General features: G+C 33.6%; 1 protein-coding gene and 1 long non-coding RNA gene across 2 annotated transcripts; both read left to right on the top strand.

Moving 5' to 3' along the window:
- The first annotated feature begins 2686 nt into the window (after nt 1-2686).
- Nucleotides 2687-4126, top strand: LOC126887895 (uncharacterized). The gene is made up of 3 exons (XR_007699273.1): nt 2687-2906; nt 3006-3267; nt 3615-4126. It is a non-coding gene; the product is annotated as an uncharacterized LOC126887895 (long non-coding RNA).
- Nucleotides 4127-6313: 2187 nt separating this feature from the next.
- Nucleotides 6314-9718, top strand: LOC126888564 (uncharacterized). The gene is made up of 2 exons (XM_050656912.1): nt 6314-9264; nt 9316-9718. The coding sequence occupies exons 1-2, from the start codon at nt 6314-6316 to the stop codon at nt 9716-9718; spliced, it is 3354 nt and encodes a 1117-aa protein (XP_050512869.1).
- The last annotated feature ends 12838 nt before the right edge of the window (nt 9719-22556 follow it).

The raw sequence follows: 22556 nt of genomic DNA, 5'->3' as shown, positions 1-22556 counted from the left end.
CTTGTGTTTAAGGTTCGAAATGACTCCAGTCTGAATTCTTGAATTAAATGTAGATACAGAGTCTTCCCAATGTACCCTACGCTTTGCAGTCTCCGGTCGAGTTTTTAGTCCCGCCCCCTTCTTTTGTTCAACCTTCAGTTGCTTACTCAACGTTTTCACCTGCCTCATTTGGGCTTCGAGGTGCTGCTTTTCGCCAATCGTCTTTGCAAACCTCATTCTATTATGAATTATTTTAATCGCTTTCCTACACTCTATCAACCCTTTTCTTAACTTTTCATCATTATAATTGTTTTGAATTAAACCTAAGATGGATGCTATAAATTTAATCATTGCAATAATTACCATTTTAAAAATGTCAAAATTCAAAAGAAATTAATGAACCAAGTTAGATTAAAGTAAAGATAAATTTCAAAAATCTTTCGAATTTAAAACTCGATAATATTTATAATATTAAAATTTGAATAAGAAATTAAAAAATTTATATTAAAAATTTTCAAATTATACCTCTCACCAGAGCACGTCTGAACGATTTAAAATTCACCAGAGCACACGTCTAAATGATTTACCAAAGCACTGAATGAAGATCTGAAACAGAATGAGAAAATACAAGTTGCGTCAAGTATTTAGTAAACATTGGTCGGACGGAAAACTGAATGGTGATACGTTATGCTCAAAAGGCCCCTAAAATGAGTAGATTTGTGCTTGTTTTCTCATAAGAATCAATGTAAAAGTGCTGTATTTAACATATTTATTGAACTTGGTTACATTTTTCCCTTCATGTACGATATGTATAAATTAAAAATTTCAGATGTAAACATGTAAAAATCCTGATTACCCCCCCCCCCCCCACCACCTTGACCACTAACACAATTCAAAATAATACCATTAAATTTTCATTCATGGAATAAAAATTGTTTCAACAATTTAGCATAACACACACAATTGTTTGCTATGCTGATATGATGTATATGTTATCATAGAAAAGTATTTAACGTGATGTAATAAGCAGAATAGATGAAATAAAGAAATGCCTTACTATTTTTATCTACAACCATAAATTAATTTAGAAAAACATATCACATAAAAACGTATCACATAACAACGTATCACGCTAAAATGGAACTAGGCAGACATAGAAACAATGGATGAAAACTTTTGGACGAAGCGAGTTATTTAATGGCGTCCAAGGGCAATTAAAAAGAAGTAGAGGCAGACCTCAAACAAGATGGACTAATGATATCAAGCGAATGGACATAAAAAAACATCAAACAGATAATATGAATAAACACACCCAAGGTAGGCTTTTATCCGACGATGGATGGAATAGCTGATGGATCTCATAACATATCTCCGCATAGATAGTAAAATGTAATGAATATATAAGCTTATAGTATATAACATAATATATAAAGTATGTGAGAGAAAACAGTAAAAGGAATACAAAACAGTAGTTCAGATAGTAGTCTCCATGGGAAAGACAGCATGACACTTTTCCTCTCTCCATATAACACTTCTTGTAATATATTGGCGGTAATCAAAAAATAGACATGGCGTTGCATCAAAAGACACTATGATGTTCTTCCTCTTTCCTTCTGGTACTTCAATCGTTTTCTGAATCATATCGTCTAACACAAGTCAATGCTTCTTCTTTTCACCTCTAATGTTTTCTGTCTCACGTCATTTTCTTTAATTTTTAATGACAGATGACCTTCTTGGTTTACGTCTAGCCAGGGATAGGTCATATGAGGGTTTGCAGGCAATAAAATATGATTAAGAAAAATCCATAATTTGAGTAATATATTAGTATTATATGACATTTTATATGGAACGAAACAGTTCTTAATGCACATTCGTCATAAAACTTATATGTATAAACAAAAATCATTAAAGTGGCATTGAAGTTGGCATTGGTCGTTTACACCAGCTATCATTATATCAGATAAATCATTTGAATAAATCATAATTCATGTGAATGGGTGGAATTTTTTAATATTATTCAAAAAAAACTTATTAATATATGTTTCCAAGAACCTCTGTATCCGAGGAAATACTAAGAAAATGATCCGATAGAATACCTGTGTGAAGAGTTTTCAACAATTATTTAGCTATTCGAACGTGAAAATACAAAGTTTATTTCCGTTATAAAACATGCTGTATACATTGAGTTGATTCGAGATCAAAGAACTTTTGTTTATTCACAAAAGTATTATCCAGCAAAGAGTGAGACTTTTATGTTCACTTAATTTTAGGGTGTATTATTATAACATTGCAAATATAATAAAATCAACATCCTGTTCCTCTTCTATAGATTTGTTGGAGCTAGTGCAAATTAAAATTTCTTGCAATTTTAGTATTTTAAGTATTGCTTCAGCAGAGATTATATATTACTATAGAGATAAAATATTGTTAGATTTACATCAATAAATGTCTTTTATATAATAAAAGTTTTATATACGAAATAACTTTAGACCACATGTTTAAACATGTTACCTAAAATAGTGCAATATTCAATAAATTTTCTCTAAGGCAACGTGACGTGAGCTAACATAATGCCTTCCATATCTACTTTAAAAGATATTATAGACAAGTATGCTTCTACGTGAGAAAGGTTGAAATTTGAATAATTTAAAAATACCTCTATTAGTATGAAATATTATTCACCTAATTAATGTAAATTACTATTAGGCAATCCAAACCACGTGACCTCTGGTTGGCACACAAACTAACGAAGAGGTTATGTTTGTATCTATTTTTCAATGATTTTTCATTGTTTATCGTCGTATTTTGTCTATTTTCAATTCATTTGGATTTCGTTTCCTGTTTTTGTGAACTTTATAAACTTTACCACAATGCAAACTGATTATTTAAGGAAATTATTATTGGAAACTCCAGATGTTGCGAGAAAGGTAGGCGAAACAATGTTTATTTACTGTTCATTTTGCCCCGATATTTATCGATAATGATGAATTTTGCAAGCAATAACATTATTTCTTTTATTGTTTTAGATATTTATTGAAGCTGAAAATAATTGGGGATTTAGATCCATACGGAATTCAGTCAGAATTGGATTTTACAGTAAAGTGCAGTCCATCAAGTTACTATTATAGATATTTATACAGATCTGGTGGAGTCTCACAGTTGCTACTCTAAGCAGCAGATGAAAGCATACAAAAGCCTTCAGGCACATAAATATTTTACAGCTGGATTTGTTTTGAATGGAGTAAAAATTGTTAATGATTTCCTGATTTCCATATTATTGTTGGAAAGGTATGCCTTTATTTTATTTATTCACCATTAAGAAATATATGGATAACAGTATTAGTGTCTTTTGGATAAATTGGTTCTAAATATTGGATTTATTTACGTTTATATATCTGTATGAAACCAGACATATCGTTGTCCTAATATGTAAACTGCGAACTCCATAATTCTCTGAAAATGATTTATTACTGCCATCGATTTGAATTACTGTCATGATTGTTCTAAAATTATATTATATGAATGTCTGATTTTAAATAAAATATTCTCAATCATTGTAAAGAACGCAAATACTCTAATAAAAATAAATTTTTGTAGTTGAAGAATTTCCAAAAAAAATAAAATATTTTTTTTAGGTGAAGCATTTCCAAAAAGCTAATGCTAAACGACTAAATGCTTGGGTGGGGTGATAGCCAGTTCTGATGGCATAGCAAATGCACATTGTATGCGTATGGCCGGTAATAGTGAAGTCTGCAGCAATCCTATTTTTAGCTGAGTATGCCCAGAGCAAGACAGACGAAGAAGAACCCAATGCATGTACATATGTTACAGCTACATGGTTTGGAGATAGCAACATATGCATTCTCTGATGAAAAACTAATGAGTTTTGAAACTGTTCGGTCAGAGTGCTTGTTGCGCTCACTAAACGAACTGAAATATAAGATGGCTTTGGCATTGTGTTGCAGCGATATGAAAATGGTTATTCATTTTTAATTATAATGTACTTCTTCATCATGAGTAATTATGTATTGGTATTTTAGATGTGTATTTATTTTTGTAATTAGTATCAACTTGTAATGATAATATACATTTATTGTTTAAGGTACGACTATGTTTTGACTCTAAAATAAATGTTTTAAAAATCGAATCCTGCCTCTTTCTGTTAGTAACTACCCATGGATATCACAAATTGTGCTTACTGATAGGTTTGTTCGTAGAACGATCAGCAACTCTTGCCAACCATCAGACACATGCGCATTCGTAGTCTATGAATGCTAACTATTAACTGCACAACGCTAACTGTTAACTGCTCATGCATCTGATGGTTGACAGCAGTTGCTAATCGTTTGTGTCGTACTACGAACAAACCTATTAGGTCTGGATCCTGTGTACCAAAAAAATTGATTAATAGCAAGCTGAAAATTTGTTAATAGCTTAACGGTGTCCAGTTGGACAAACTTTGATGTATTGTGACACTGGAACAGGGGTAGTTTTAATTGTGAAACAGTTTGGAAACTCAGATTTGGAACATCAGATTACAAAAACATCCCATATATTTTGTCGGACAGAACATCCAATTGATCTGTTACCCTTTCATTAAATTGTCATGCAAAAACCAGACTGCTATTACTAACCAACATGATTCCTGTAGTTTGACATGGTCTTCGTGTTCTACTCATTAAAATGCCCAGTTGATGATTTTTTCACCAATCTGGTTTTTGCATGAGGGTTTTATTGAATTGGTAGCAAATAAATTGGAAGTTTTATCTGACAAATTACATAAACATTTTCGTAGTTTGACGTTCCAAATTTTTAACCTGTTCCACAGTTAAAACTTCTAGTGTTCCCATACATCAAAGTTTGTCGGACTAGACACTGTTAAGCTATTAATAAATTTTCAGCTTGATATTAATCAACTTTTTTTGGTACGCGGGATCCAGGTCTATATGGAATAAATAAATAACAAAACAAATTCCCTGTCAAAACTGCATTTATTTTGAATAGAATGAAAAACAAAATAATATTGTTTTAACAAAATAGGGGATAAATGTTAAAATTTAGTATTAATAAAGTTTGTCACATTGGCCTAATATTAATGTCACTAGTTACGTTAGTGTCACATATAAATAATTGTAATAATATTAATAAAAACCATAATTCCTAGCATGAGTGCGTTCTGTTTTTTGATAATTTAGTTAGTCGAGGAAACATAAATGAGTTTCTAATAGGGCTTTTCATTGATTGTCATTTGTTTCGAGCTTCCGTTAGATGTTGTATAATTCGTGTATAATATTACTATACACGGATTATAGGACATATGACAGAAGCTCAAAACAAATGACTGAATGAAAAGCCCTATAGAGGGAAGACGAAAAAAAAATAACATTATCCGATCAGCTCGACTTTCACAGTTCACTACTATACAAGTTACAGGCATGTTTTCAGCACTTAAAATCGCCAAAAACGAAAAGTTTATAAAATAATCAATCTAATGAATGTCTTTAAATACTATATTAAGCTCAAAATCACGATAAAAAACAAATTAAAATTAACATTATTCTGATCAATTGACTTCCACAGTTCACTACTATACAAGTCACAGGCATGTTGTCAGCACTCAAAATCACCAAAAACGTAAAGTTTATAAAATAATTAATCCAATGAATGTCTTTAAATACTATGTATATTAAGCTCAAAATCACGACAAAAAACAAATTAAAATTAACATTATTCTGATCAGTTGGACTTCCACAGTTCACTACTATACAGGTCACAGGCATGTTGTCAGCACTCAAAATCACCAAAAACGTAAAGTTTATAAAATAATTAATCCAATGAATGTCTTTAAATACTATATTAAGCTCAAAATCACGACAAAAAACAAATTAAAATTAACATTATCCCGATCAGTTGGACTTCCGCAGTTCACTACTATACAAGTCACAGGCATGTTGTCAGCACTCAAAATCACCAAAAACGTAAAGTTTAAAAACTAATTAATCTAATGAATGTCTTTTAATACTAAATTAGCTAAAAAATCACGACGAAAAACAAATACGAAAAATCAAAAATTACATTGAGTTTAGGTTAAGAACGGTTTTGTGTGCCAACCAAAGATCACGTGATTTAACTTTGACAGGTCGATGGATTCCGTAATACACCCTTTTAGGTTAGTATTAATATTGAATATAATTGTTTATAAATAATATAAATAATATAATAATATTGCAAAGCTCTGTTCAAGCGACGAATCCAGAATGTCTTAAAAAATAACGCTGCAGTGAAAGTTAACATAGCATTTGGAGGAGAGTTCGAGATTGCTCAAGGTGAAAAGATGATAAATGAAACAAAGTACTTCACTACTTCAAACTCAGCCATTTATAGAGACACCAATCTTGATGAATGGTTCGAGAAAAAAGTAGTGGAACCCATCAACAGAGACTTGGAAGAATTCCAAGAGAGAGATAGTGGCTGGGCACTAAAAGCGGTTGTTAACCTGGGGGTTAATATAATCAAATTTACACCACAGCTTGGTTCCTCATACATTGATCTTCCCGCTCAGATAAAAAGACAACAGGCATGCATTAATGTTAAGAATGATGATGAGGCATGCTTTGCATGGGCTGTCATATCGGCATTATACCCTTGTCGGAATAACTCCGCTTTAATGTCATCTTACCCACACTACTCCCAAGTGCTGAAACTTAAAGGTATTCAGTGGCCAATGACCGCCAAACAGATTCCTAATTTTGAAAAGCAGAATAATATATCGATCAATGTATACATTTTGAAAAAGGAGAAGAAGAACTATACGACTCTCCCGACCTTCCTAACAAAAAACAAGAAGGATAAACATGTGAATCTGCTTTTGATACAAAATAAATATGACGAGCAAGGTCCCCTTAAATATCATTACGTTTGGATAAAAAATCTATCTCGCCTCCTTTCCAAGCAGCTTAGCAATGAAGATGGAACAAAATATTTCTGTGATGGCTGCCTCCATTACTTTCGATCGCAAGAAAAGTTGAATGTTCATAAGACATGCTGCAAAGGGCGATCAGATGTTCTCTGTGATAGGTGTTTACAACCATTTTTATCGTCTACACAGCTAGAAGCTCACATCAACGATTGTGAAAGAATAAATGAAACAGCCATTAAAATGCCTGAAGAAAGCCAAAAAATGTTAAAATTTAAGAATTTCAGGAATAAACTAAAAGCCCCCTTCGCGGTATACGCAGATCTTGAAAGCGTTCTGGAACATAGTGCTGAAAAGACTACCTATCAAAAACATATACCTGCTGCCGTTGGGTATTACTTTAAATGTTCCTATGATGATTCTCTGTCATTTTACAAATCATATCGTGGAAAAGATTGCATGAAATGGTTCGCAGATGAACTAAATCAGCTTGCTGAGGATGTTTCTACGGTGTTTATGTGTCCGTTTGATATTAATATGACATTTCAGCAAGAGAGTGATTTTCAAGCAGCCACTCATTGTCATATTTGCGAGCAGCGCTTCTCCCCCAGTGATAAGAAAATGCGAGACCATAATCACCTGATCCCTGAAAATAATTATCGATTTGCAGCTCATGAAGGCTGTAATATTAATTACAAAGATGCTCACACTATCCCTGTGATATTTCATAACCTCAGTGGATATGACGCGCATTTCATTATTAATGATATTGCTACTCACATCAAAGGTCCTGTAGATCTTCTTCCTATTACTAAGGAAAAATATATTTCTTTCACTAAACACATTAATGATGCTCGAATTAAATTTCGTTTCATAGATAGTTTTCGATTTATGGCGTCTTCTCTCGATAAGCTCTCTTCTTATTTAACCGAATATCCTAATCTCCGCTCTCAATATGTTTTCCTTCCCGAGGAGCAGTTCAATCTTCTTACTGTGAAAGGTATCATGCCTTATGATTATATTGATTCTTTCGATCGTTTTATTGAAACATGTCTGCCGCCTATCGAGTTTTTTTATAATAAACTTGAGGATAAACCTTGTCCTCGCCGCCATTATCATCGCGCCCTCCAAGTCTGGTCCTCATTCTCTTGTTCTTCTCTCGGAGATTACGTCGATCTCTACATGAAAACCGATATTCTTCTTCTTACCGACGTTTTCGAACGGTTCCGCTCCAGTTGTCTCGAAACATATAATCTTGATCCCGCTCATTACTTTACTCTGCCTGGATTCACGTGGGATGCGATGCTTAAGTATACAAAACAGGAACTTGAACTTTTAACTGATCCAGATATGCATTTGTTTGTGGAGCGAGGCATTCGTGGTGGTTTGAGTCAAGTTTGCTCGAAACGTCGTGTTCATGCTAATAACAAGTACATGGCATCTTACGACCCTTCGAAGCCCGACTCCTATCTAATGTATTTCGATGTCAATAATCAATATGGGTGGGCAATGTCCCAATATCTTCCATATGGAGGTTTCGAGTGGTCTGATACTAACATCGACGTTCTTAGTATTCCGGACGATTCTTCTGAAGGGTGCATTCTCGAGGTCCATCTGGAGTACCCTCAACATCTCCATGATTATCATAAAGACATCCCATTCTGTCCCCAATCCTTGAACCCGAAAACTATGAAACCTCCTAAACGTCCGCGAGAGCTGACCAAATTAATGGCTAACCTTCATGATAAAGAAAGATATGTAATTCATTACAGAGCCTTGAAGCAAGCGCTAGCTCATGGATTAATACTAAAAAAGATTCATCGAGTCTTGAAATTTAAGCAGTCTCCTTGGTTAAAGTCATACATCGACTTGAATACAAATCTCCGGAAGGCAGCAAAAAATGAGTTTGAAAAGAATCTGTTTAAGCTTATGAACAATGCAGTGTTTGGTAAGACTTTAGAGGGTGTGCGCAGGCGCGTTGATATTAAATTGTTGACAGAGTGGGAGGGTCGTTATGGAGCTGAAGCTAGAATAAGTAGCCCCCTGTTTAAAAACGCTACTATCTTTAATGAAAATTTGATTGCTGTTGAGATGCATAGAGCGGAAATATGGTTAGTTAAACCGATTTATGTTGGAATGAGTATTTTAGACTTGGCGAAAACGACTATATATGATTTCCAATATGGCTACTTAGCTAGCAGGTTCGGAGAAAACTTTTCGACCTGCTATACCGATACTGATAGTGTGATCGTGGAGATACGGGAAAAAGACCCGTATGAAGCAATGATACATGATTGTTATAAATATTTTGATACCTCAGACTATATCCTAAAGATAACATTTACGGCATCCCTCTGGTTAATAAGAAGGTATTGGGCATAATGAAAGATGAGAATAATGGCTGCATTATGACCGACTAGGTACATAGGACTCCGATCGAAATTATACACGACAAAAGCAGCTACCACAGATGCTGACATTAAAAAGCTGAGGGGGAAGTTGAAAGAACAAGAGTATGAGTATGATGAAGTTGATAATATTATACGAAATTGTGGTGTGACAAAGAAGGCAAAGGGGGTAAAGAAATCTGTAGTAAATACTAAAATTACTTTTGAGGACTACGTCGAGTGTTTAGATACCTTTACAGCAAAGGTCACCTCACAAAATCTTATACGCTCTGATAAACATCAAGCTTATTCTATAACTCAAAGCAAGATTGCGCTAAGCCCCAATGATGATAAAAGACATCACATTCGGGGTTCTTATGATACGCTTCCCTTTGGGCACTATTTAATTGATACTCTTGAGATGGATGTTGATTAGATTTAACACAAAGATTTGAATAAACTTATTTCATCATTTATCATTGATGATTTTATTGACTTTAAGATGGATGCTGATTGAAGTTGGTCTTAAAACTTTATTTATTACAAATGTACAATTTTTTTATTATATTCCTCTTATCACCCTATCACTAATCGTTTTTACGTGACTAAGATTATTTAGATGATTGAATATTGTAATTTTTTATAACTTTATTTATTACAACTAACATGATGATATCTGCAACAGACCCTTTTTACTACATTCCTCAACCTTTCCCGCACTCCTCGATTTTATATCATATGATGATTCTAGTAACTCATACTTTTGTATATATTATCTCTAAATTTAGTATAATTATTAAGTATGTCCCTAAAAAAGATGTTTAGTTATGACCACCAAAAAGATATCTGTTATGGACCACTGGCAAATTAATGAGCCGTTCTGGTTAACTCCAGAGCCGTTGCTCGTGTAGCCTCCAAGTTAAAACAATCGATAACTTAATGGTCTCCTTTCCCCGATTTAGTTTTAAGTCTTCGATATCCTATCATAATACAGGAGTCGGAAAAATCCCTAGTTTTAAGATTAGATAACCTAGAGTTATTTTCCCCCCAATGATTAATTTTGAATACTATAGAACATAGTAACGAATGAATTAATACCAAAGTATCGGTGTTTTAACATTAATACATAAAAGATGTCCAACAGATCAATAAAAAGATGTCTACTAAACCAAGTAAAGAGTTGATCGTAGTAAATTAAGTATATTGCTATTATTAAATATATTATCATATAATATAAAAAATCATTCCTACTAACCATCATCCCTACTAACCTGGCGGTCTATGTAGTCGTACCTTCCCGTTGGTGGCTGCTGTTAAGAACATATTTTTGTTTTTCAACAAATTTATGTTCGCCCGAAATGACTACCTTTCATTTATTTCATGCTTACATTATTTTTCTTCATCGCTTTACACACATTCCATAGCTTATATACTAACTTTATTTTATTAACGTTTACATATCAACCATTACTTACTGCTTGACTGTCCTTGCTAACCTTTTTTCAGTCTATGTAGTCTAAATTTGTTTATGGTTATAGGTAAAATACAGTACATGTATTTTTCTATTTCAATAATACAACTTATTTTCACTATATTAAATACTTTTTCTATGTCAACATATGTATCATATCTATAAACAATTGTTTGTGCTATGTTATATTGTTGAACGGTTTTTCTAATAAACATATAATCCCATTTTTTTACCTGAGATACCTACCTACATAATATTACCCGACTTGTCGTAGATAAAATAAAGTATGCAACTTACAATCTTTGTAAATAGCAAGTGTATGAATGGAGGGAGATCCAGGAAATCAGAGAATATTATATTTTATATGTTTGTTGGTTTGATCTTAAGAATGTTATATGACATGTCTCTAGGAACAGGTGTATGATTGGAAGGAGATCTAGGGAATCAGAGAAGACGGTGGATGTTTGTTGGTTTGGTCTTAAGAATGTTCCTTGTAAGAAACAGGTGTATGATTGGAAGGAGATCTAGGGAATCAGAGAAGACGGTGGGTGTTTTGGTGATTTGGCCGCAAGAATGTTCTTTGTAATGACCAGGTGTATGATTGGAGGGAGATTCATGTATAGTAGTATTCAATAATAGAAGACGGTGTATGTTTGTTGGTTTGGTCTTAAGAATGTTCCTTGTAATGACCTGGTGTATGAATGGAGGGAGATTCATGTATAGAAGATTATAGTACGTTCGTCGTATTCTATTTCTAGTATTACCTCACACGCTGCTATTTTGATTTCATAAACACCTGTATCTTTTATGAATTGTTTCGAGAGAGAGAGAGAGAGAGAGAGAGAGAGAGAGAGAGAGAGAGAGAGAGAGAGAGAGAGTCTTTTTATGATGTCTTATAGATGCTAGATGGATTGGACAAAGAACGGAAGATGAGAGTGAGAGCATGCCATGTATGTTCGGTGGTTTGGATATAATGTCCTAATGATTCTATTTTGTCTTATATGATAAGTCTACATTCCCAATGTTCCTCTGACAATGCAGCTATTGTAATTCCATGATACAATACTCCTTTTGGTAATGTCCCGATGATTGTTTTCTCACCATATTCGCTATCCCTCGATGCACATCACGATCTGTTCAATAACGGAGATTTGCTGTAGTGCCGTTATGGCCGTCCTCTTTTTGTGTTAGCTTATTCCTTACCCCTCCACTTTCCTATGATACCTCACACGTCACGATCAATAACGGTGATATGCTGTAATACCGTTTTGGCCGTCATCTTTTTTTATGTAACTTATTCCTTACCCCCTCTCCTTTCCTACGATACCTCACACGTTACGATCAATAACGGAGATATGCTGTAGTGCCGTTCTGCCGTCCTCTTTTTTGTGTTAACTTATTCCTTACCCCCTCCCCTTCCTACGATACCTCACACGTCACGATCAGACGAGTCTTGGCGCCTCTACCGTAAAACGAGACAAAAATGACCAGAATGGACCTTAGCGATTTCTTATGGGATTTAACACGGGAAAATACGCCGAACTGTTACAGTACCATTACTATATTCGAATTTTGTTAATTATTTGTTAATACAATGGATGTTAAGTTATAATTTAATAAAAATATATCATAGAGTCATTTCAATATTTCAGATAAATATGAGTTGTTTATTAGCCTAATTCGTGGTTATCCACACATATTATATGATAGGTAAATCCAATAAACATTTTAAAGACCAGGAAATGAAACAAAATAGTTGGAAATCCCACGACATGCGGCACCAAAGAGCATACCTTCGTTTATTTCCTAATCCATGTAACACACAAAACAGATAAATATTATAATAAATAATAGTATAAGTATAAATAAATAAACACAAAGTTTGTTTACTGTTCGTATAAATTATAGGCTATGTTGTTAAATTATAATTAAGTCATTATTTACTCATGCGCAAAAATTCCGCTACGTCGATCTATAAGGGCCAATTTCTCATATCGAGTTCAACTCGATCCCCAGGAAACGAAATACAGCAAATACCAAAATCAATAAGAACAGCAGAAGGGGGAGCATATAACTCAAAAAACTGAAAACACAGGCACCAAAAACTGCAAAGATACTAGTAAAAAAGACAACGCAAATGGAAAAGGACAACGAAAATAATGGAAAGGAAACAACAATAATAGGTACTTGGAATATCACAAGTCTTTATGGTAAAGAATTCGAATTGACAGAGGAAATGAAAACATACGGCATTGACATCCTAGGCCTGAGTGAAACGAAGAAGAAGGGAAGAGGAAATATGAGATGTGGCGATGGTTACAAGCTCTTCTACTCAGGTGTACAAGAAATGGAAAGAGCAAAAGAGGGAGTCGGTTTTATAATCACGGATGATCTGAGTGGGAGAGTTGTAAAATACCAAGCAATAAACTTTAGAATAATTACCGTAAGTATAAAACTAGACGAGTTAGTTAGCATAATACAAATATATGCACCAGTCGAGGGCACAGAAGAACAGAAAATGTCTCAATTCTATAGCGAACTCCAAACAGCTTTAGACGAAGTGAGAGAAGATACTGAGAACATAATTATTATGGGAGACTGGAATGCTAGAGTTGGAAATGACATCAACAAGGGACTTGGAAGCCTTGGGCGGTATGGAGAAAAAGCTGAGAACAGAAATGGGAAGAAGATGATACAATTTTGTGTAAATAACGACTTAAAAATTGGAAATACATTCTGGTATCAAAATATGGAGGACAGATACACTTTTGAAGCACAGGAAAGAAATGCCAAAAGTCTAATAGATTACATCGTGATTCCTGCAGAAATGAATATTATCAAAAATATAAAAACAGAAAAATTTGCAGAACTTAATACTCAACACAAGCTACTCGTAGCCGAAATGACTACAAAGAAAAAGCAATATATAGTCGATAAGTCATACACTAAGATAAATATTAAGAAGCTGAAAACAGAGAAAGAGAAAAGTGACTATAAACAAGAAATATATGAGGAATTGCAAAGAATGGAGCTGGAAAGAGAGCAATTGGATATGGAAGAAAGATGGAAAATACTAAAAGACACACTATATAAAACAGCAGAGAAAATTTGTGGAAAAAAGTCAATAAATAAATATCATAAGAGAACAGAATGGTGGAGTCAAGAACTAAAGAAAATAATAAAGGAAAAGAAGCAAGCCTGGAAAAAATATCAACAATGTAGAAATGAAAATAACAAAGTAGAATACATGGAGAAACGTAATAGAGCAAAGATAGCAGTAAGGAAAGCGAAAAATATGAGCTGGGAAGAATTCGGAAAAGAATTGGAAGCAAATTACAAAACAGATAACAGAAAATTCTGGAACCGTATAAAGGGTCTAAGAGGGAAAAAAGGTAGGGAACAGTATGGAATCAAAGATAAAAATAACCAATTGAAAATAGAGACTACAGAAATAGTAGAAGTATGGAAACAATACTACGAAGATAAATTCAAACACGAAGAAGTAGAAATATATGAAGCAGGAAGAAATAGACCAGAACTGGAGGAGGAAGAGGAACCAGAGAGTATAAGGAAGGAAGAACTGGAAGAAGCTATAAACAATATTAAACTTGGAAAAGCGGCAGGAGAGGACCAACTAGATCCAGAAATGATAAAATGGATGGGTGAAAAAGGAGAGGACTGGCTATTACAGATATGCAAGGAAGCATGGAGTACAGAGAAAATCCCAGATGACTGGAAGAAGAACATAGTTCTACCAATATACAAAAAAGGACAACATAATGAATGCGAGAATTATAGAGCAATATGCTTGTCATCGGTCGCCTTCAAGGTATACACGAGAATTATAGAGAAGCGTCTAAGATCAGTGATAGAGAAAGAATTGGAAGACGAACAGGCTGCATTCAGATCAAACCGTCAAACAAACGATAACGTCTACATCATAAGAAATATAATAGAGAGACAATGCCGTAAAGGGAATGCACTATTTCTCATGTTCGTCGATCTGAAGGCGGCATTTGATACGATAAACAGAGAAATATTGTGGAAAATATTGGAGAGCTATAATATACCAAAAAAGATGATAAAAGTCATAAAATCTATATATATGGAAGTAGAAGGCCAAGTACAAATAAATGGAGAAAGATCAGGCACTTTTAAATGGGATAAGGGAATTAAACAAGGAGATGGACTAAGCCCCCTCTTGTTTATAATAGTCATGGATACTTTAATCAAAAATACCAAAGATCAAACAAGAAACCTTCAATACATAGTAGGATATAAAAACTTAAATGCAATAAAGATCAACTCCCTTCTATACGCTGATGATATAGTTCTAATCACAGACACAGTAGAGAAAATGCAGAAACTAATAGATATTTGGCAAAAAGAGATACATAAATTAAAAATGGAAATGAACCTCAACAAAACAAAACTTATGATAATAAATGAAGATGAGAAAAGAGAAAGGAATACTAATATAATAGTAAGGGAAAAAGTAATAGAACATGTATCTACTTTTGAATATCTGGGAAATATAATAACAGATGATGGGAAAACGGACTTGGCAATAAGTAATAAACTGAAGAAGGCAACTAGCGTGTATTACTCTTTAAATAATACAATTTTTGGAAAGTCAGAAATAAGCAACAAAACTAAACTCAGAGTATATAACAGCATAGTAAATCCGATAATGACATATGGGGCGGAAACATGGATTGTCCAAAAGAAACATGAATCAATGATAAACGCGACGGAGATGAAATACATGAGAAAAATAGCCGGAGTTACGAAGTTTGACAGATTCAGAAATGAAGATATAAGAAGAGAGTTGGAACAAGAACCGATAATTAGGAAGATCGAAAACAAACAATTAAGCTGGTTTGGACACATACAACGAATGGAGCAAAATAGACTTACAAAGAAGGTACATGAAGCCAAAATGGGAAACAAAAGAAAAAAGGGAAGGCCGAGGAAGACATGGATGGACCAGATCCAAGATATAGGTGAAAGGAGACACATCAGTATGAGGGATATGAAGAACCTGGCCACCAATAGAAGCAATTGGAAGAAGTGGATAAAAGGCGGAACCCGACATCCGACGCCCTGAAGGGCACTAAGGATTATGAGAAAGAAGAGTTCAACTCCAGTTTAACTTGAACTTCTAGTAAACGTCAGTTTAAAGTCAAAATCGTCTTTCTCAATTCACGATCAACCGATGGCAGTTTAAACTTGAACGGTGCTTGAACGGTGGAATTCGGCCGATCAAAGATTTCAGAACTCAGTTCAGATGATTCCATGGACTACGCATGCGTTGTATTAACACGAAACGCTGTCATAATATAAATATATCCTATTTTATTATATTAAGCCCAACGATAAACGATAACATTATTTTTGTTTTTATAATATTTATTTATAATTATTAAAATGACTATTTGACTATAAATACTTAAATTTAACTTTATTCAAAAACAGCATAAAAATGGTAGTTCAAAATGGCGACAGTTTTTTACCTTTTGCCATCTATTGGCATTTCTCGAAAACTGTAGAACGAGCGCTGACATGAACGCGCAATGAGAAATGCATTTCAAACAAAACCACATATCACGGGTGAACCTGGTTCAACTGAACCATAGATTAACGCAGGTATGAGAAATCGACCCTAAATTGACATAATATTTTCTTCCGTCTCCAGTCAAGGTCCGTCTCCAGTCTGACCCGTTTCTTACCTCTTACGGGTCGGGTATCATTCACAACTGTCACTGGAATGGGTAATACAGAAATCGTCACGCGCAGGTCGCAAAATGAATAAGTACCAAGTTGGATATGACCCTATTCATATACACCCAATTTGCATACATATTAAGAAAAATAAATATATGGAAGAATTCAAGAATATATTTTAGAAAATGAGTTAATGATGTCATGCTATTATATCGCTAAAAAGTATGTACCATGTATGTAATACTTTTATGTTAATAATAATTTGATGGATAATAATTTTGTATTATAAATGGGAAGAAAAAGAGAAGAAGACTTGAGCTACCTACCTAACCTATTACAATAATGATTTGATTATGCTGTATATAAAATAAAGTAATTACGTCTACGTTGCGTCTACGTCTACGCTACGTCAAACTATAAATCCAACTTAACGATAAACGATAACATTATTTTTGTTTTTATAATATTTATTTATAATTATTAAAATGACTATTTGACTATAAATACTTAAATTTAACTTTATTCAAAAACAGCATAAAAATGGTAGTTCAAAATGGTGACAGTTTTTTACCTTTTGCCATCTATTGGCATTTCTCGAAAGCTGTAGAACGAGCGCTGACATGAACGCGCAATGAGAAATGCATTTCAAACAAAACCACAGATCACGGGTGAACCTGGTTCAACTGAACCATAGATTAACGCAGGTATGAGAAATCGACCCTAAGTTGGATTTATAGTTTGACGTAGCGTAGATGTAGACGCAACGGAGACGCACTGGAAAAGATCAACACCGAATTTTGTGTACTCGTGTTTATAGATGAACGCAAGCGCCTGACGGAACATAAGAGAAACGTAACATAACGGAAGAGTTCACCAACTTTCGTCTGGCCAATCAAAATTAAGAATTTTGTTCTGTCACCCAAAGTGGACACGCCCTCATCAATTTTGTAAAGATAAAGTTGTTTATCAACATATTCGAATTTTGTTAACTATTTGTTAATACAATGGATGTTAAGTTATTATTTAATAAAAATATATCATAGAGTCATTTCAATATTTCAGATAAATATGAGTTGTTTATTAGGCTAATTCGGGGTTATATACACATATTATACGATAGGTAAATCAAATTGGCTCCGTGCGTCTCCCCTCTACGTACAGTCACGTGATACGCTGTCAGATTTTGTAAGGACGTTTTAACATTGAGTCTTATGGGATTATTTTGTTAAACTTGAATATTTTATTTTGTAGTGATAATAACCGAATACAATTGTTAGAATTCATTAGTTATTAATTTATACTGTAATTTATAGTGCAACAAAATATTTTCTTTTTCGTTAATAAATATTTATTGACATAAACTGCGATAGTGAGGTTATGCATACAAAATCAAACTGATAATCAATATTGGAAAGTGAAGAATTTATAGTGCGTTTTTATTTTCTGTTTATATTAATACATAAATATCACTAGCGTGACACGACATTTTTTAAATGTCTCATTTAAAACATACACAAAGCGTCCTTATAAAATTTCAAAAAACCGCCACCATGAGCAGGTCGGTCGATTTTGCTTTGACACTTTGTTAACGCTCGGAGCGAATAAACATTTTAAAGACCAGGAAATGAAACAAAATAGTTGGAAATCCCACGGCATGCGGCACCAAGGAGCATATCTTCGTTTATTTCCTAATCCATGTAACACACAAAACAGATAAATATTATAATAAATAATAGTATAAGAAGTATAAATAAATAAACACAAAGTTTGTTTAGTACTGTTCGCATAATTTATAGGCTATGTTGTTGAATTAGAATTAAGTCATTGTTTACTCTTTCTACTCATGCCCAAAAATTCCGCTACGTCGATCTATAAATTGACATAATTATTTTCTTACGTTTCCAGTCCGTTTCTTACGTCTCCGTTGCGTCTACGTCTACGCTACGTCAAACTATAAATCCAACTTTAAACAGATCGGTGAAGGTCGTTGTTATATCGGAATACCTATACAAAATACCTACCTACTGATAAATACGATTCTCGATATGATTACCGGTACTCAAATACAAAAGTAATCATAGTAATCCAAAGTAACGAATACTGTAAATGATTATTTTATACAAAAGTAATGATTTGTAACGAATCCTCGAAAGTAACTATAATCAACATCACTACTATACTATGGTGGACATTCCTTTGCCCCTACAGTGTAGGCAACCACAACCGACATTAATATCGTTTTTCTTTATAAAATTTTCAATTTTCATTATTTTCAATTAAAGCCAGTTTATTTATAATCCGCAAACGAGGAGCAATTAGGTGATATGGTTATTTAGCAATTTTACGGCTTTTTATACCCAGAAAATGAAAATTTATTTTAGCGCTGCTCCGAAATCTCAACTTTTTATTTGGTTATATCTCGCGAAAACGGAAAATCCGCAAATGAAATTTCGAATGGAGGGATTATCCTCAAATCAGGAGGAATTATTTTAGATATGGTGGATAATACTTTTGCTAATACAGTTTAGGCCCACTAGAATAGAAATCTTTTTTCTTCGGAAAATTCTTAATTTTTAGTTAAAACCAGGTATATTCATAATCCTTAAACGAGGAGGAATTAAAAGATATGATTATTTAGTGGTTTTACAGCTTTTGATATCTACAAAAAGGAAATAGACACTTTGGTGCGGCGCCGAAAATTTTTATTTTTTTATAAGTCGAAAACGGAAAATCCGCAAATGAAATTTCGAATTGAGGGATTTTCTTACGTCAGAAGCAATCATTTTAGAGATACATTACAATACAGATAATACTTTTGCAAATACAGTTTAGGACCACCAAAATAGAAAATTTTTTTCTTCGGAAAGTTTTTAAGTTTTATGATTTTTAGTTTAAACCAGGTCTATTCGTAATCCTCAAACCAGGAGAAATTAAATGATATAGTTATTGTTGTTTTTACAGCTTTTAATAAATATCCCGATAATGGAAATATATACTTTGGCGCTGTCCCGAGAAATTTCATTTTGATATAACTTGAAAATGGAATATCCGCAAATGAAATTTCGAAGGAGGGATTTCCTTTAAATCAGGAGGAGTTATTTTGCCTACGGTACATACCATGATACTATAAATAACAAGATAATATATTGCACATTCGGAACTCGTGAAGGCTGCGTCTCACCATCAAATAATTTGATCAAACAGTTTGAGCAAACTCCGGAAGTACGTCAAAGTGACGTCACAATTGCAGTTTTTTTGAAATTCTAAAAATCTGTGCTCTCACTATCAGTCTAGTTTGATCAAATTTTTTGTATTGGGTTGTCTAACTTTGTACTTGTAGGCCTTGGGCCCGCATATACAATTATTATTTATGACCACACCGTTGAAACTTTTTGTACTTGTTATTTGGGTGGAGTCGGACAAATTTTGAGCTTGGCGCATTATGGTAGTGGGGCGTTTGTCTGTCAAGCGGTGACGAAGTTGTCAATTTTATGCAAGAAAAAAATTTATTACCACATTGGTCATTCTATTTTAATCAATGGATTTTATCATATAAACAACGAAAACAATTTTGTCGGACAAAAATATTGGGGCATATGACGCGTCGGACACGCTAAATATGTCAAATTTATGAAAATAATAAATTTATTACCACATCGGTACTTTTAACGGTATCTATCATAAAACCTTTTTACAATAATGTGGTAACCTTGTCGGACAATTTTCACGGGGCATATGCGCAGTCGGACGCACCGAAGATGTCAATTTCCTGAAAATTTTTTATTTATTACCACAGATGTCATTTTTATTTTGTACTGTTCTTTTACATGTGTAATGCATATTGGATCACTTGTCGGACAAAAATAATGGGGCGTTTTGGTACAATTAAAAGAAGAAGTAATTTTTATGCATACAGGGTGTTTGGTAAAGAATGGGCCATAGCTTAACCTCAGGTTCCTGAGGTTAAAATAGGCCGATTTAAGCTAACTTACCTTAGTACAAAGTTTATAATAGCCGAGATACAGGGTGTCAAAGTTAAACTTTTTTTTTATTTATTATTTAATATTTCCTGATAGGTATGAGATAACAACATGAAATTTTATATTTGGAGGTTTCTTGGGTCGAGAAATCTAAATTCCTTACCAAAAATTATGCATTGCCCAGAGGGCGCCACATATGCCTTTCAGCACTCATTTATTACGTTCAATTTTTTTTATCCCTCACTCTGTATAATTTTGACATTAAAATTTTTATTTTCCTATTAGTTTTACTTAATAAAGGTATACTTCTTTCATCTTCCTAAACTCAACCGTTTTCGAGATAAACGCATTTTAAATATGCGATACACCATCATTTTTAGCATAATATCATTGAAGTTACACCCGAAAAATAACTTAAAATTTATGAAAATAATAAATTTATTACCACATGGATAATTTTAACGGTATCTACCATAAAACCTTTTTACAATAATGTGGTAACCTTGTCGGACAATTTTCACGGGGCATATGCGCAGTCGGACCCGCCGAAAATGTCAATCTCCTGAAATTTTTTTATTTATTACCACAGATGTTATTTTTATTTTGTACTGTTTTTTTACATGTGTAATGCATATTGGATCACTTGTCGGACAAAAATAATGGGGCGTTTTGGTACAAATTAAAAAAAATTAATTTTTATACATTTTTGACTTCATATTAAATTACGTATTTTTCGGCTCATATTACCCGTATGCGCGCCAATGGTGAATATTAAATTCTTAACTGTAGTTAAAAATGTGCAATAACTACCTCTTAAAACCCACCAAATTTCATTTGCATATCTCAACTGGTTTTAAAGCAATAAATAAATCGTCAGTTTGTCAGAAAAACTTCAACACCCCCTATCTCGGAAACGATGCATTTGTGGACATACGTTTTTCTCGTAAAGCAAACTGACTTTATTCTGTCATGCACAATTACTCCTTAAAGTTTGCCATTTAAAAACACACTTTGTCTATGAAAAACATGGCTAGTTATTAAAGTCCTTAACTTTTTTATTATCCAACATAAACGAATGAATGAAAAAACTGAATGTTGAGAAGGAATGAGGCTATAGTTAGGTATTAATTTTAGTATTTTATAGATGCTAGAATATTCCACGGGGTGATGCGAACTTTGAGAAAAAACATTTTTCCCTTTTTAAATAGAAATTGAATAAAATTTCTGAGATCGGTAACTTTTGAATGGTATATACAATTTTCAAAATTACAATGGGATAAGACAGGGAGATTCCCTGAGTCCTCTGTTGTTCAACCTGATCATGGACGAAATAATAAAAAAAGTAAGAACAAAAAAAGAATACCAAATGGGAGAAAAACCACTTAAAATAATCAGCTATGCAGACGACGCAATACTAATCTCTCAAAGTGAAGATGATTTACAACGTATGCTGCACGAATTTAATATAACCGCTAGAAAATTTAACATGTAAATTTCCCTAAAAAAGACTAAATGCATGGTTATAACAGCAGATCTAATAAGGTGTAAATTAGAGCTGGAGGGTCAAATAATAGAACAAGTCATGGATTTTAAATATCTAGGCATCACACTATGCAGCTACGGAAAGCTCGAAACAAAAGTGGAAGATCAGGTGAATAAAGCAAACAGAGCCGCAGGTTGCCTGAATGAAACAATATAGAGAAATGAAAACATCAGAAAAGAAGTGAAAGGCAGAATTTACAAAAGAGTCATCAGACCAATAATGACATACGCGGCAGAAACACAACCTGATACAGAAAGGACAAAAAGAATGCTATAGAAACAGCAGAGATGAAAACATTGCGAAAAATCGATGGTAAGACGCTGTGGGATAGAGCTAGAAGTGCAGATATATGAAGGAGATGCAAGGTGGACAACATTAATAACTGGGTGAAACAGAGGTGTAACCAGGATGATCCTTAGGGGGAGTTACGTCTACTTGAAGGTCTCTGGGGGTATGGAATAATAATTGTGTTAAGCGTATAGAGCTCAAAGTACATCCAAAAGGGGGGTTATAACCCCCAAAACCACCCCCTGGTTACGCCTATGGGGTGAAAAGC

This window comes from Diabrotica virgifera, chromosome 7 (genome assembly GCF_917563875.1).
Source record: "Diabrotica virgifera virgifera chromosome 7, PGI_DIABVI_V3a".
NCBI classification, from domain to species: domain Eukaryota; kingdom Metazoa; phylum Arthropoda; class Insecta; order Coleoptera; family Chrysomelidae; genus Diabrotica; species Diabrotica virgifera.
The sequence above is the reverse complement of the archived record's forward strand: the minus strand, read 5'-3'. Positions and strand labels throughout refer to the sequence as shown.

Bases quoted from the DNA above. Each gene is read 5' to 3' on its own strand.
- LOC126888564 (XM_050656912.1), top strand. From the start codon at position 6,314: ATGATAAATGAAACAAAGTACTTCACTACTTCAAACTCAGCCATTTAT. The intron at 9,265-9,315 runs GTATTGGGCATA...ATGACCGACTAG, and splicing joins TCCCTCTGGTTAATAAGAAG to GTACATAGGACTCCGATCGA.